Here is a 16,105-nt window from a genome sequence, read left to right on the forward strand (position 1 = left end):
AATAATCTAAGACACGCCCTCCAGAGAAACACACGAAAACAACCCGAATCGTGTTTGTATGTTTCTCTTCGAGACGCGTGTCTGCCTGCCTGCGGACACGGAGATAAATGCGACCACACCGTGCGAGAGTACGATTCAAACTGATTTCGCATGTACGCATTCGTATTCGTTGCCTCTACGTATCTCGGCAGGACAAACCGAATGAGAATTCTTGCGTTCTTTGGAGTGTCGCCGAAATTAACCGTTTTATTCTAAGTTCGGTGACTCAACTCTCAATTTTTTGCATGCTCTGTCGATTTTTGAGAGGACGCGCTTACTGGGTAATGGCGTATTCCAAGTTTTGAGTGACGTATTTTTGGCTATGAGTGCCTGGCACTCCTGGGTGGCCAATTATTGGCCAATTTGGTTCTGAGTGGCCTATGTGATTTATTCCTGCCTCTGCGTGGCATATTTGCGGTCCTAAGTATCCTATTTCTGTTTTATAGGTCGAATTTTTGGCTCAGGGTGGCGTATTCAAGATCCTGATTTTCGGCTCTTATATAGATATGTATCTCTTTTCTAGAGGAATATTAAAAAATCAGCTTTCTCCCAATAACTTAGGTTGTTTTCTGCCGTTTTTAAATCAAGTTCTGTTTTAAAGCTTGGACAAATGCTCCATCCGAAGACCGCTCTAATCCCATTAAAAATGTTATTATACTTCAAAAGTTACCATCTGAAGGGTCAATCAACCAAAAAAATGTACTTTCGTAATTAACAAATACAAATCTCATTTTAAAAGCGAAATAACTTTCTTATCAAATTGCTTATCGAATTGCGACCTTCACATGAAAAATTAACTACAATTAAAGTTTTAGGGAAAATAACCATATTTAAAAGAATTCAGCCGATAGAGATCAAAGCTATTGTTAAAAACCTTGTTTTTCATGTTCCTCCCGAACAAAACGTCTCAAAATTGTATCCAAATTTCAAGTTTGTTGCGCTACGTGGTGCGAATCGTCCAGAATGCGATCTTGTGCTAAGCTTGGGATACATTTCTGCTGAAAACGTATAAGATTTTTGAAAACCAGCTGATTGGGTTCACTTTAATGAATTTTTAGGAATTTGGAGCATATTTGCGTTACAGAATCTATGTCATAGAACACAGAATTTTTTAAATACTTGCAGATTTTACAGATTTTTTAAGTTCCCAAAATTATAAATTTTTTATCATAATTTTTTTTTATTTCTCACGTTGTTTTCGATAAACATAATAAGATTGGTTTAGACACAAATGCCATAATGATGGTAAAGTGTCAAAAATAAAACCTAAAAAAAATAATAATAATAAGATTGGCAATGTTTATTGATTTTTCTTAAGTAAAATGTAAAACAAATCTTTTTTCATGACCTTCTCAAGAAATTTAGATTATTTTTTCGTTAAAACACAGATTTTTCGGCAACTTTGTTTATCAGTCGCGCAGGTTGCCAACCCCTGTTCCAGGCGGGAGATGAATGCTAATTGTTCCCCGTTTTTTTGGCGGGGGTGGGGGTAAAACGGGGGGCCTAGCTATAGACGTAGAACAGTCGTCATCACCTGAAGCTATCGAGAGGCATCAGCCTTGGTGTGGCGAGAACAATAAAATGAATTAATTCACCAGAACTTTGGGCTCATCGCGATTGGGGGAGGCGTACGCGGCGGCCAGGAGTAAGTCGGGAATAGAATTGAGGAAGTAGGAACGCGAGCTCCTAGCTAGCAGATTAATAAATTTGCTGGAATGTTACTAGAGATCCCAGGCACCAACACACATACCTGCTGAGGCATTATCTCGCGGGAACTTGTTCTCCTAGTCAGTGTTTGGGGCCGGCTTTAGCTTTAGCGTTTTAATAACGCCAATAGAGAAGCCGGTACGAATTAGAACCGGTCGCCGTCGTTTTTCGTCAGTCATAGATATGTTGCGGAAGACGCCAAACGTAGTTTCGCGTGCGTACGAAATTAGTCATAAAGTTTGAGAAGGTTCAGCTTTTCTAGCATTTGAGCTTTGAGATTTGTTCTTAATTTTCCTTTTCCTTCTCTTTCTGTTCTAGACCCCACAAACCGTTCCGGCTGGCGATTTTACGCCCGACTTCTTTGCATCTTACGCCGAGCTGTTTGATCTTTCACTGCTGACGCCGAGTGACGGAGAAGTGCCCTTGAGTCCACAATCCCAACAGCAGCGTCAGCAGCAGCAAACTCAACTTCACCAGCAGCTGCTGCAGCAGCAACAATCAATGATCCAACAGCCGGTAGTGTCCCAGCAGAATCAATCACCCAGCTACATTCCGGCCACGATCTTCCACGACGTTCCGCCAGCTGCTGCTGCTCAATCAATGAAACAAGAAAAATCCTGGAACGAAGCAGCGGAATCATCGCTCAAATCGGCACTTCTCGAGCAGCTCCAATCCGGGCCCCAGTATCAGTACTACACCAATACGCTGCTGAGTCCGCCTCAAGATCAACAGCAGTTCGCGATCTTCCCGCCATCGCCGACTCCATCGATACCGGACTTTCAAAATTTCGTCACCACAATCAAACAGGAGTACTGCTCGCTGCCGCCATCGCCACCCGATTCAAACGGAGCTCCATCCCCGATCCATTGTAGCGAAATCAAAACCGAATTCGACGTGGAACCAACGATCGATCTAGACTCCCTACTGCTAGGGACAGCAGGAGCTCCATCGAAAGAGGAGACGTCAGAACAACAGCAACAACAACCATCAGCCCTCATCAAGCAGGAGTTCCAGATCCTGCGGGAGCACCTGCAGCAGGACAGCCTCCAGCGCCGACACCAACTGAAAACGCTCGTTGAGCTGGAGTCGCTGATCGGCGGTCTGACGACCCGTGCCGACATCGGCTCGGTTTTCGAGCTCGCGCTGCAGGATGTGCAGGACGGCATCCAGGCGACCTGCAATGCCCTCGGGATTTCACCGGGTGAGTGATCGGTTTTTTCCTTTTATTTTTAAAATCAATACGAGAATCATTTAAGCTAGAAGACATTTGTTTAAAGAAAAACGTAATAGGAGGAGTAAGCAACACTGTTCGAGCAATGTCCAGAAATATTTTTTGTTGTATTTTTGCAAAAATTAAACTGAAAATAGAAAAAAAGTGTTTTTTTACAAGTTAAGTTCACTTGATCTGAAAATTTTATAAGTATAAGAATTTTTTTTTTGATAAAAATACTTTAAGCTTATCGTTAGATTTTTTTCTTTAACAATTTTGCTTTGTTTACAACGTTACAAATTTTAAATCAATTTCAATTGTTTTGTGGCCTTAGAAAATGTTGTGGCCAGGGTTGCCAACATTGTTTATCAAATATCAGGGAACTGGTGAAATAAAAATCAGGCATAATCAGGCTACGATAATTTAACGGAAATTTCGCTAAAAGTGATGACTATTTTTGGTCCTCTAATACGTGGTGTGAGCAAAATGCTACTGCAACAAAGCATCGAAGCAATCGAAAGATTCCCTTTTATTCCCTTTTTAAAATAAGAATTCAAGGGAATCTTTCGATTGCTTTGATTCAGCCATATTTTCACTTTTTCACTTCAGCAATGGTGCCCAATCCAGTTCCTTAAGACCAACTTTTCATCACATTCGCAAAAAATCAGGCAAAATCAGGCATATTTTCAATAATCAGGCAAATTTAATGGCTTATCAGGTTGTCAGGCAGAGCCTCGAAAAATCATGCAATACCTAAAAAATCAGGCTTATTGGCATTTGTGGTGGTAGCTTATTAATTTATATTTATTGAAATAATTAGCATTTTAAGAAAAAAAAAAAAGAAAATTACAACTTCCCGCGATAGATTTCTTCAGACATCTTTAGGCTTTTCGAATTACATTTAACCTCTTAACTTCTCTCCTATTCCAAAGAAGAAAGATCTATTTATTTTGCTGCACTTATCTAGCATATTATTAAATTATCTGAGCTCTGCCAAATATATTTCTGTAATGTCAATAACTTTTATTTATCTGAATTTAACTAAATTGAAGGTAACTTTTTATCTTAAATATAAATATGGAGGCATGAATATGTACGTACACGAACTACTCTTGCAGTGTTCATCCGATTCGCATGTAATTTTTGTTATTGTGTTCGTCTTCGCGCAAAGAAAAGCACCACGAAGTGATAATTTCGGAAATGTTGTTATGGAGTTTGATAATTATTTTTTGGTTTCAATTTGAACCGAATAAAAGTCATAGCGCACCCAATTTTCATTTTCTGTTTCGTGGCTTGTGATATAGCTCAGTTGGCAAGTCTGTTGTCTCCTGAGCCGATGTCCGCGAGTTCGAGCCCAAGAGTAAACATCGAACACAGTTGTACCGGATAAGTTTTTCAATAGCGACCCGCCAACTGTAACGTTGATAAAGTCGCGAATGCCATAAAGATGGTAAAACGACTATAATCGAAACAAAAAAAAAAAAAAATTCTGTTTCATTCGAATAACCCAGTGTTGAAAGACGCCAGTAGGAGTCAAAGCTTGCTGGTGCACTTCCATCTATATGAAGGAAGTTTTGGCGCCCATTTTCATAGCCCTCTTCACGTGGCACCAGTGAAATGGATACTTGGATGTGATTATTGATCTTAGGTACTAATGCAATATGGGGTTTGAGGCTGAAAAAAGTCAAAAACTGAACCTTATCGGATCCATTTTTCCTTTCTACTAGTTAATAACTTGATATTTGACTGAGATATCCCCAGTTCTTCAACTCTTTATCTTGGCACCACAGAAATCAGAATTTGGAGAATTGAAAAATTTATACGTCGAAGAAAAAAAGTAAAACAAGTATTTCTATAAAAAAAAACATATTCTCTTAAATTCAAAATTCACCATATACCAGCTTATACTAAAAGCTTTCTTTTAAACCATTCAAAGTTTTCACATAATAAATTGAGCTACGATAAAAGTGAGTGAATAAACAATTTTTTCTAAAGTTAAAAAACTTTAAAGTTTTGTCAAAACAGAGCCCCGTAATGCCCCATACTCTTTTTACTGTCAAGATCTAGTATTAGGTCCTAAAAATAGTTTTCAGGCACCTCAAAGCACCGTTTTTAGAGTTATTGTCAAATAAACCTGAAAATATCTTGCAAATGGGTAATTTTCACCCATTAATGAGTATAAGTTCAACAAAGTTGTTGCCGGTTTGTCCAAAAAATTCTTTTCTCATGATTGATCAATCATTTCACACATTTTTCTTTTGAGTTTGATAAAATGTTTCGATCATATTTATCATTTAACTATCAATTAATAAAGACGTACACCGTATATGTATATCTTTATGCTTTAATTTGTCCAATTAACAGCTCTCAAAAGAAATAAAAAGTGGCGTCAAAAATAACACCAATCATTCTACTTTATAAGTTGTTTTTAAACATTTCTTGTATGATTTTTTTCTAAAATTAGTTAAAATAGCAGTTTTTATACAAAATTTTCAAAATTTACATAAAAGTCCAAAACTTCAAATTTTACTGTATTCCACCTCATTGTATGGAACTGCCCATAGTGTAGTGGGGTGAAAAAACGCGATGAGCCGGTTAGGGGCATATTTCGAAAAATAGTTGTTTTTGTTTCATAGTCAGGAAAACTTACATTTTAAAGATCCGGTGCTTTCCATATTGCCCGATTTTACCCAGACTTGCCTGGATATTTAATACCAATTTTTGAGAAAGGTTCGGTCTGGCCCCGTTGGCCGGATTTCATTAAAAAAAATTCCCAGGTTTTGACCAGATTCATCCATTTCATTTATAAAATTAAAAAAAAAATTCTAATTTATTTAATAGCATGTTGAAGCAAAATAATCAGGAATGGTTTCTGAAAGCTGGGAATAGAGAATGTCGTATAACTCAGGGAAAATAAAATTCAACGTTATGACTGTAAAATTTTGCCAACTCAAATCGTCTAAATAGATAACGATGAAATAATCCATTAAAAATCTTCTTTTAATATTTGTGGTAGCGCCACCGAAACGTCTTATTTGTACTTCATTAGTGTTAATTTTTATAAAAAGTTTTATAAATTTTTTAAAAATAGAATCGAAAATAGAATAAATAAATTGAAAAATTAAGAAACCTTAGAAAATCTCCTCTTCTTACATTCATGCTTAGATAGCTAAAAGCTAAACGGAATTTAGGATATAAAATAAGGTTAGCTTCGTAAAACTAAAACTCATAGTTTGATCCAACACTCAATATCAGAAGTCAGAAACGAGGAATAATTTGATTCAAAAACATCTTCAAATACAAAAGCTTGGAATAACAAAGTATTGAAATTGTAAAAATTGTACCAAGAAGATCCAAATCAAATAAATTGAGTCTTGAACCACATATCAGAACTAACAAAAAAAGAACAAAATAATATATGTAGGTTCTACTAAACATTGTTTTACCCTTAAACTTTTACATGTAATGAATAATGATTAAGATTCGCGAACAAAAAAATTGGAATTTTGTTTCTGATTTTGAATTTCAGATGACAATTATTATATAACTTATATAACTTATATATATATATATATATATATATATTTTGAATATTGATTAGAAAAAGCAACAAAATTCGGTTTTTTAAATTAAATTAATTAAGTTCTAATTAAAAATGTATATCAGCAGTTCGGAAAAAAGTTTATTTATTCTAAAAACATGCAATGTTTCTTTTTAATATAATTCTGAATATAACTGCAGATCGTTTATTTTAACTCGAGAGATCGGCTTGATTAAATATTCATTCTCACAATAAAGTTTCAGTGGGGAAATCAAAATTCTCCTTTATAAATATACTTGAGAACCACAAATAAAAAAATCTGAGTTCTAGTCTCAAATATTGTTCAGAGTAAAAATTTAAAAAAGCAAGTGGCTTCAGCATTCAAAATTCAAATTTGAATCAGAAGATCTCAGTTGAAATTTCAAAATCGAATTAAAAATTTATTCTGATAAAAAATCAAAATATAGATTAATTCCATAAGTTGGAAGCAGTTTTATTAAACAAAATTCAGTATTAAAGAGAAAAATTTCAATAAGGTTGGAAGAAATGATTGAAATAACAAATTAATGCTAAAAAAATTTAACAGTAGACACAATTATAGACACAATGAAGATTTTTTTTATTCCTCGAAAACAAAAATAAATAAACATATATAGGATAAAGAACATGATTCCTATATAAGCATTTATGTTCGTTAAGCCATGTCGTTTAACGGAATACTATAAAAATGAATAAATAAGTTCCTATATAAGAATAAAAAACAGTTCAACGTTAAAAAAAATGAAAACAAATCAACAATGAAGAGTTTCTAATAAAAATGTGCCAGAGCTAGATTCAGTCAGTTAGATCCAGATAAGAACTCAAAACCAATCTATTTTTCCAAAAACCTAAATCAAAACTCACCTTAGAAAACAAATGGATCAATTGAATGTAGAACATTTTGACGTTTCTTTATCAGAAACGGCTCAAACTTAAGGAAAAATAATGAGCATTGTAATATTCAATCAAATCAGTGTTTGTGTCAAAAAATTAAGAATAAGGATTACTGATAAAACGCAGTGTTAAATTAAGAAATTTGGAATTTATCTCATAATGGTGAAAAAAAAACTCTTTTCGAAATCAAAAGAGTTTTGATTTGTGTCTCATAAAAATTGTGACTTGTAAATATTTGTCGAAAGTTTGAAAGCATAAAACGTTATTTTAGCATTTTAACGTTTGCTTTACCCTTATGAGGCATTCAGAACCAAAGGGGTAAAATTGCAAAAATGACCTGTTTGGATTTTGTAATGCATAATTATTTTCGGGGAAATTTTTATATTTAAAAATTTTTTTCTTTATTTTTCGTAAAACGATCGAACGAAAGTTACAATTTTTCAAAGCTGCTATGAAAACTGAGAACAAGAAGCACGAAAGGAACAATCGTACTAACTAATGTGAATTTAATTGTTATCCCCAATATTTTCCCACTTAATGTATTAGAGCTTATGAAAATTTGTATATGTTTCTTTAGCAAGTTATGGAGGCTTCTGAGGAAAATTTTATTGAAAATTTAAGTTACACCATCCATTTGTGAACCATAGAATGAGTTACAAATGCTGAATTAATTTATATTTTGGGGAGCCCCCCGTCCTAGTTTAAGATTTCATAAATTTCGAACTTTTAATATAGTTTTCTAGTTTTGATAAGTGTTTAGAGCAAAACTTTTACATTTTTTTCTCCTCGGGGGACCCCCTTGAGCCGGGTGGCCCAGAGCAATCGCCCTCATTGCCCCCACCCTTAATCCGGCCTCGACTCATATGAAAATTATTTTTGTGAAAATTCAAAGGCTCAACAAAGTTTGCCGGGACAGCTGGTTTAGATTTAAAAATAGTAAAAATCAACCACAACCCGATAAGACATATTAACGCTTATCTGCTTGTAAAGCCGAATGATCGTTAGGACGAATGGTCGTCAGGCTGAATGACCGTTAGGCAGAGGGGTCGTCAGGTCGATAAAATTTTCGAGGCCAGATTTGAAGATAAATTTGCTCTGACCAGCTTGAATTTTAACCAATCTATTAAACAATTTTTTCTGTTGAAAGTTTAGCAAATAAGGAAAAATGAATCACCGAAAAACTTTTAGCACTGAAATTTTACCAAATGCCGGTGAAAAAGTCGGTAGCTCTTAAAAAAATAACAGTGGCTAACAAAATATTATTATTATTATTATTGCGATTAGAGACACTTTACCGTTTTCACGGCTTTCGTGTCTACGGAAAAAAATAAGTTTTCACTAAAATCAAGCAAAATAAGAGTTTTGTGTGGGAATGGATGCTAGGCCGAATGGATGCTTGACCGATAAGACATTTTAACGCTTCCCTACACTCAGAGAAATCTTGGTGTTAGAGCCTAAAAAAATTATTTTGATTCAAAATAATATTCTATTGAAACAAATTCTTTTTTATTTGATACAATATATTATGAGTTTGATTCTAAAGAAATTTTTTTTAAACAAATGATTTATTCTTTGAATTAAAAAATACTTTGAATCAAAGAACTTGTTTTAATTTCAAAGGTAAAAATTCTTTGAAATAAAGGAAAACAGATTAGAAACAAAGGATTTTTTATTTGTCCCAGAATCAAAGTAATTTTCCTTTGTTTGGGCCCTAAACAAAGGAAAAATCATTTATCCTAAAATACTTTTTCGCGGCGTGTACATCTTAGGCCGATTTGTCGTTAGGCCAAATGGATGTTAGGCCGAATGGTCGTAAAGTCGAATGGTTACTAGGCCGTTAAAAGTTAGAATGGATATTAGGCCGAATGGATGCTCAAGCTCACGTTCGCTCGGCCGAACTTCGTAGAAAATTCAACCTTAAGTTATGACTATTCGGCCTAATGACCATTCGGTCTGATGAACATTCGGCCTAATGACCATTTGGCCTGATTACAATCGGCCAAATGATCATTCGGTTTAACATTCTCTCGACTTTACGTCCTTTCTTCCTAGCAGCCATCGGCTGAATAACCATTGACCGAATAACCCATTCGGGTTAGTGGCCTATTCGTCTGGATAACCCATTCGGCCTAACGTCCTTCGGCCGCATGACCTTTTGGCCGAATCGTCTCCGGCCTCATGACTTTCGGCCGATAACCCAGCCTCAATTCGGACTATGAATTCGAACGAACTAGTTATCTCTGATAATAAAACTTGTAACCGTTCTTTACCATCAATTATTTACTAGCTAATCAACTGATAACAGAAAACACTTTTACTTCCTTATGATCGATTGCGCTGGTGGTTTTCTGCGATTGGATCAGCTCATAACTGCTGACCACAGCGCACAACCACAGCACGAGAGTAACCCTCTCGGCTATCAGCTCCACCCAATGTTTCCGGGGTGGATATACCGACCTTCGCGCTGTACCATCGCGGTTGCGGATCCTGGGACTCCTCCCGGCCGTCGGTCGTGAGCTCACGCTTGCTAACCGCAACGTAGCTCGTGACGACATCGAGAGTAACCCTCCCAATCCGTGAACCTCCCCGGGCTCTGGCGATACCTCCTGGCTGGCCGTAGACTTTTGGCTGCCTGGCCTCTGCCCTGGCTGGTCCATCTCCGCTGGCTCGGGGACCCTAGGTTGGCTCGTCTCGGCGCTGGTTGGTCCAACATCAGCTGGCTGGTCCTCTTCGGTGGTCCTCTGGCTGGTGGCTGGCCCCTCGACCTGGCTGGTCCTTCTGCACTGGTCGCTTGTGAACTTGCTAACCGCAAGTATTGAGAGTACCCCTCTCACTAACTCATTTTCCGATTCTCCAGACGTATCTGGGCCCAGAACCTGTTGAAAACGCAGGTTTCAGTGGTGGAATAGAGTAATCTTTATTCAGTTTCGTCAGTGAGGTCATTAGAATACAACCATATTAATTAGCGATAGCTAATTGTCACTTCCACATCTTATATTCCCTAACCGGGAAAGTACTCATTTCTCAATGAGTACTTTGATATTCTTACCCAGAATATCTGGCAACACTGTTGTGTTACCACAAACCCAATTTGAGTTGTTTGGCTTCACAGTGTGATGATGTAAACATTTGTACCGTGTTTACCATCATCAGCTGTCATCATCAATCATCACCGCTATTGTTTCAATTGCGAATTGACTCAAAGCATGCGGAACCAAAACAAACTGTTTTGGTTTCGCCGACGGAGCGGCAGATTTCCTCTGCCGAAACTGTAAGTATCAACAGCTATAAATAAAACAAAAACATTGATAAATTTCTTCTTGTCACTGTAGTAACTTAAATTAGTATCAAAACTTCTTGGCTGCTCAAAGCTTTTACCGCAAAAGATAACACATGCTGTTAACATGTGTCTATCTTTTTTTAAAGTGTTCTGATAAAGTGCGCCTCTCATTTACAACGCTCGCCTTAAAGCCGGTGTTACAATGTATCACCGAAGATTGAAGATAGCAAACTTACCTATGGAACTGGTGCTCCAGCTTGTGTTAACACAAGAAACAGACGTATTGCTCAGGGAGAACGATACCGCTTCAATTTTGTTGCTACTCCGAGGGAGTCAATTTCCCGTGAGCTATTTTTACTCAATTGGGTAGCCAATAGCATCTGATAAGCTTGTTTATCTATTATTTCGTTTTTCTCTCTCTCTTTTTTTTTTTCCTGCACAGATCCTCGCCAATGGTCAACGGGGCAGGTTCAGCAGTGGCTGGAGCTAGCGATGACCAAATACCAGCTCATGCCACCGGTCAGCATCGCGGCCCTGTTTCCGGAAAGTGGGGACCAGCTGGTGCAACTGCCGATGGACGAGTTCGTGCGACGAATTCCGCAGGTAAGAAACCAAATCTAAAGGTTGGCTTGTCCCGGGAAAGACGAAGATTGGGAAAGGGGGAGGTCGAACTCGGCCAACCTCGGCAAGGCCGAGTTGTGCAATTTCATAAGCTCGGCTTGGTTTGTTTACCATCATCCTCCTGTCCTCAGCGCTGACGTCATGCTCTCCAATTATTCCATCCGCAGCAGCCGTAAAGCCGTCCAACCGCGATCTCCTTCAAAGGCTTGGAGATTGTGTAGGTTCATCCCCTACCATATTTTTGCTGGCTGAGAGCGTATACCTTCTTATATGTAGCTCGATATTATAGCGCAACTGCTGCTGTGGAATTTCGCTACGAGAGGAAGAGGTGTTGTGGTTGATTTTCGGTTCGCTTTCATCGATTACCGTTGGGTGATCTTTAACCGTATAGTAACATATTTCTGGCTGGGTTTACTAATCCAATCCAATCCAATCCAATTGCAACTGTCCAGTGCATGTCATTGTTCTTTTTAAGGCGTAATTTAATACCAACCCACTAGGCAGGAATACAAATCGACTACGACAAAAAACGTTCGTTTGCAAACCGACTCAGATGGTGCACTGCGTAAGATATCGGACTGGCAAGTCGAGATGAGATGTTGCAGTGAGTTCGATTCTCACTAATTTTTTTTTTGGGGATGAACTATGCAATAGGACGATAATTTCATAAAATATTCTTCTTGTTTCGTTTGAATGTAATGGTCATGCATCAAGATCTCAAATCTTTACGCCAGTAGTGCTTTTTCAATCACAAACGACACCCTCTACGGTACCCATAGTCAGTTTTCCGAGTCTAAGGTGTACGAGTTGCGGTACGCCGCAAATCTGCTCTGCTCCAAGTTATTCGATTTTCACTTTCACCGATTGTTTGTATGTAGGTATAAAATTATGCTCTCTTAGCCGGCCTTCCCGCGTCGTCGTCTGATCGAGGTTCCTTTCGATTTCGTTGATCCTTCCTTCCCTACAACCCACGTCTAAAAATCGCAAGCCGTCCGATCGGTAGATTCTGGGCAATAAACATGTTTGTTTATTTTCGATCGAGCATTCCATTCAAATGATACTGATGGATGGTACGGGTGTTGTTTTGGTTGTTATTATTATTTTCAGTCTGGGGGTAGTGGATTGGTTTGTGAGGCAATTATGCGATTTTTACACTCTGCTTGTTTCGAATCACAATCTTATTGCCTCACTCCTCCAACAATTGGGAGTTATGGTGAAAAATTACTTTTTATTCAAATCGAGCTTTATTTTTGATTCATGTACAATTTTGGTGTCTTTTGTTTTCTCATTAGGGTGGTGACAAATTGCACGGTCACCTGGAGCTGTGGAAGCAAATTTACCGGTCGACGCTGATACCGGGCATCGGAGAGGTGCCGGAAGCGGCCAGTCCCGAGCCGGGCATCGTTGGAGCCGGATTGGATTCCAGCTCCTTCGATACGGAATCGCTCAACGGGGATCTCAGTGATGGTGAGTATCATATTTGCGTATTTTTCGCCTTCAAAACTAAATAAGTTTCCAATCTAAACATAATTGACCATTAGAATCACTCCCTTTTCCGAGAATTGAGAATAGCTAAAATTATTAAACATTCGGGAATAGCTAAAGCATGAAAATGCTGGGTACCAGTGTTTTTTTTTAAATTTATTTACTGGTTGATTTCAGGTCAAACTGATAATCCCCCATTCATTGAGGCTCCGTTTATTTAAGCGCCATTCGCTGGATCGCGTTTCATTGCCTGCACGAGTTCATCGGGCCAGATTATCAGCGTTCATTATTATGAGCGCTCAGTAAATTCAATAATAAAGAAATATGTTTGGAAATACGTTGCAAATGGAATCTTCGTACCATTGTGGAAATAAATGTGTACACATCTAAGTCAAATTGAATGCCCTAGTAACACGATGTTGAATAGCCGTGCTTTAGATTTTTGACAGAAGAATAATTATCATAGTATTTATGTATGATGGAATAAACCCTCAAAGCTAACCCATGTATAATTTTTTTTATAAAATTCACATACATGTTTTTAACAAAATTTATATCAAGTGTGATTTTCGATTGCTTATCGAGGTTGTTTTTGTACATCCAATTTGTTTTATAACCTTTTGGGAAAATCACGATATTACTAGGTTATTCAATTCAACTTTGCTTATACTTGTGATACATACACAGCCAGATCTTACCAGCGTCACGGTTAGTAGAAAATGTACATTTACTACTCATCTTTACTTGGCCGGTCCCACTGTGCAGTATTTGATGCAAAGACAACTGGAACACAGGAAGGAAGAAACGTGGACAATAGTACTATATGTTCCATAATTGAATATGCAAGTTTACGATGGGAGCTGAACGAAGTGTGCTTCTGAACTCCGATCCCCGATTAATCTTTCTTTTGGGGGGCATCCATAAATTACGTAACGCTCCTAGGGGGGGGGGGAGGGAGTAAGCTCGAGCGTTACAAATTGTGACATAGGGGAGGGGGGGAGGTATGCTCATCGTTACGTAACGATTTTTCCTTAAAAATTTCAGTTTAATTGCAGCTTTTTAGATATCATGCAATTTTTGCAGAATAATTAGCAAACCAAAATCAGCTTAAAATTTGAAGCTTCAACAAGATTGAAAATGGTTTATAACCTTTCCTCTTTAAAGATTCTGAGATAGACTCCATAAAATGTGCGTTGGATATTCGTGAAACAACCGTTGGAAAGCCAAATATTAGATGCATTTACCCGCAAGAACTCAATCCAATCTTAAAACGGAAATTTAACCTTTTTTTTTTGAATTGATTTAAGAAATGCAATTTTGGTTATTCCCACGAATATTACTAAGTGGAGTATTTTTTGCATAACAAGTTATGATCCTGGAACAAAACAAGGTAGATCATCAGTTAACACGCGTAGAGCAACTAGTTGTAAGACAAATAATTTATTTTATCAGATAACTAGCTGATCCCGTACGAACTTCGTTTCGCATTAAATCATTGGTACGTCAAAATGAGTTAAGAAAATGAATTCGAAACATTCTTTCGACAATTTTGGGGAAAAAATTCAACAGTTTTTAAAGTCGCTACTGTTACTATTACTTGAAATTCAAATTAAACGGTTGATTGGCTTTTATTAAAATTTATGTTAGAGTGTTTTCTTCTCGATCGGTTGCAAAATCTAGACATTATGGCAGAAACATGTACTATTTGTTTATGTGTACGACTCTTTTGCTTGACCTTCACACTTAAATTGGTATCAATTAACTGCCTCCAACAAAATTATTGCACAAAACACTGAACTTTCAATAAAATCCTCTTTTTCTGTCCCATGGCCCGAAATTCGATAATTGAAACCAATTTTACGTTCCTCAAAACTCCTTTTTGCCATATTTTCTTTTCAATTTATATGTAAAATAACGTCAGGAACTTGAAAACAGTGAACAGTGAATGTAGACGCCCCTTTCGCCGACCCTTGACACGGAACATGCTACCTGGAGTCAATTGCTCATAGTTTATAATCCTCATCTGAACATTTTCATCTCAATCCGATGCATGATCACGAAAACAGTGAGCAACTAACATGGACAGCCTTTTTTTGACCACGAATCAAAACTTGACACCTGAAATCAATTATCTTTTCTGTAAACCTCCCATGTGTCAATTTTCATTACAATCCTATGCCCAATCAAGAGAATATCGTAAAATCAGTGAACAGATAATAACCCTTTTGCCGACCCCCGAGTCAAGATTTAAAACCTGAAAGCAAAAGAACGTCCCTCAAAACTACTATGCGGAAATTTTCATCACAATCCAATGTAGAATAACGTCAAAATCACAAAAACATTAAAGTTGGGTATGGACGACTCCTTCAGCCAACTTCTGATCCGCAATTCGAAACTTGAAATCGATTGCTGGTCCCTCAACGCCAATATCGCAAAAACATTAATCAGTGGATATGGACGACCCCTTTGGCCGACCCCTGACTCTAAATTTGGTAACTGTAACTGATCGTTCGTCTCTCAAAACACCCATGTGCAAATTTTCATCACAATCCGGTGTATAATAACGCCAATATCGCCAAAACATTAATCAGTTGATATGGACGACCCCTTTGGCCGACCCCTGACCCTAAATTTGATAACTGTAATCGATTGCTCGTCTCTCAAAACACTCATGTGCAAATTTTCATCACAATCCGATGCATAATAACGCGAATATCGCAAAAACATAAATCAGTGGATATGGACGACCCCTTTGGCCAACCCTTGACCCTAAATTTGATAACTGTAATCGATTGCTCGTCTCTTAAAACACTCATGTGCAAATTTTCATCACAATCCGACGGAAAATAACGTCAGTAACGTGAAAACAATATTTGTCTTGTATGGACGACCCCCTTCAGAAGGGGTCGTCCAAAAATCTAATAACATTTTTCATCATTCCTGGTCCTAATGAGCATCCATGCCAAATTTCAGATCTCTAGCTCTTAAGACGGCTGAGTCTATAGAGGACAAACAAACAAACAAACAAACAAACAAACATACAGATAATTGCTTTTTATATATATAGATTATCATCAATGAGTACTAAGAAGCGATCTGGATAGATATTAATTCCGTTTTTAAGAACGTTAAAAAAATTGATGTTAAAATCTTTTTTTAACTTCGAAAATCAGTATTTAAAAACATGAGAAGATGGGGGGGGGGGGGGTAATTGTCAGCGTTACGTAATTTTCATAGGGGGGTACGTCGAAGCGTTACGATTTGTGACATACGGGGGGGAGGGGGTCAA

General features: G+C 37.5%; 1 protein-coding gene across 2 annotated transcripts in view; it reads left to right on the forward strand.

Annotated features, from left to right (window-relative positions):
• LOC129745857 (DNA-binding protein D-ETS-4-like) overlaps window positions 1–13,082 on the forward strand; it is a 53,666-nt gene extending 40,584 nt beyond the window's left edge. The window contains exons 1-5 of one of the 2 annotated variants that reach the window (XM_055739219.1): window positions 1,902–1,993; window positions 2,065–2,947; window positions 11,153–11,313; window positions 12,624–12,798; window positions 12,994–13,082. In XM_055739219.1, coding sequence (XP_055595194.1) covers window positions 2,248–2,947; window positions 11,153–11,313; window positions 12,624–12,798; window positions 12,994–13,037 — 1,080 coding nt within the window. In that variant the 5' untranslated portion in view covers window positions 1,902–1,993; window positions 2,065–2,247 and the 3' untranslated portion in view covers window positions 13,038–13,082. Of the gene's footprint in view, window positions 1–1,901; window positions 1,994–2,064; window positions 2,948–11,152; window positions 11,314–12,623; window positions 12,799–12,993 lie in introns of those variants that run through there. The other variant, XM_055739218.1, reaches the window with a different exon arrangement.
• The last annotated feature ends 3,023 nt before the right edge of the window (window positions 13,083–16,105 follow it).

This window comes from Uranotaenia lowii, chromosome 2 (genome assembly GCF_029784155.1).
Source record: "Uranotaenia lowii strain MFRU-FL chromosome 2, ASM2978415v1, whole genome shotgun sequence".
Lineage (NCBI taxonomy): Eukaryota > Metazoa > Arthropoda > Insecta > Diptera > Culicidae > Uranotaenia > Uranotaenia lowii.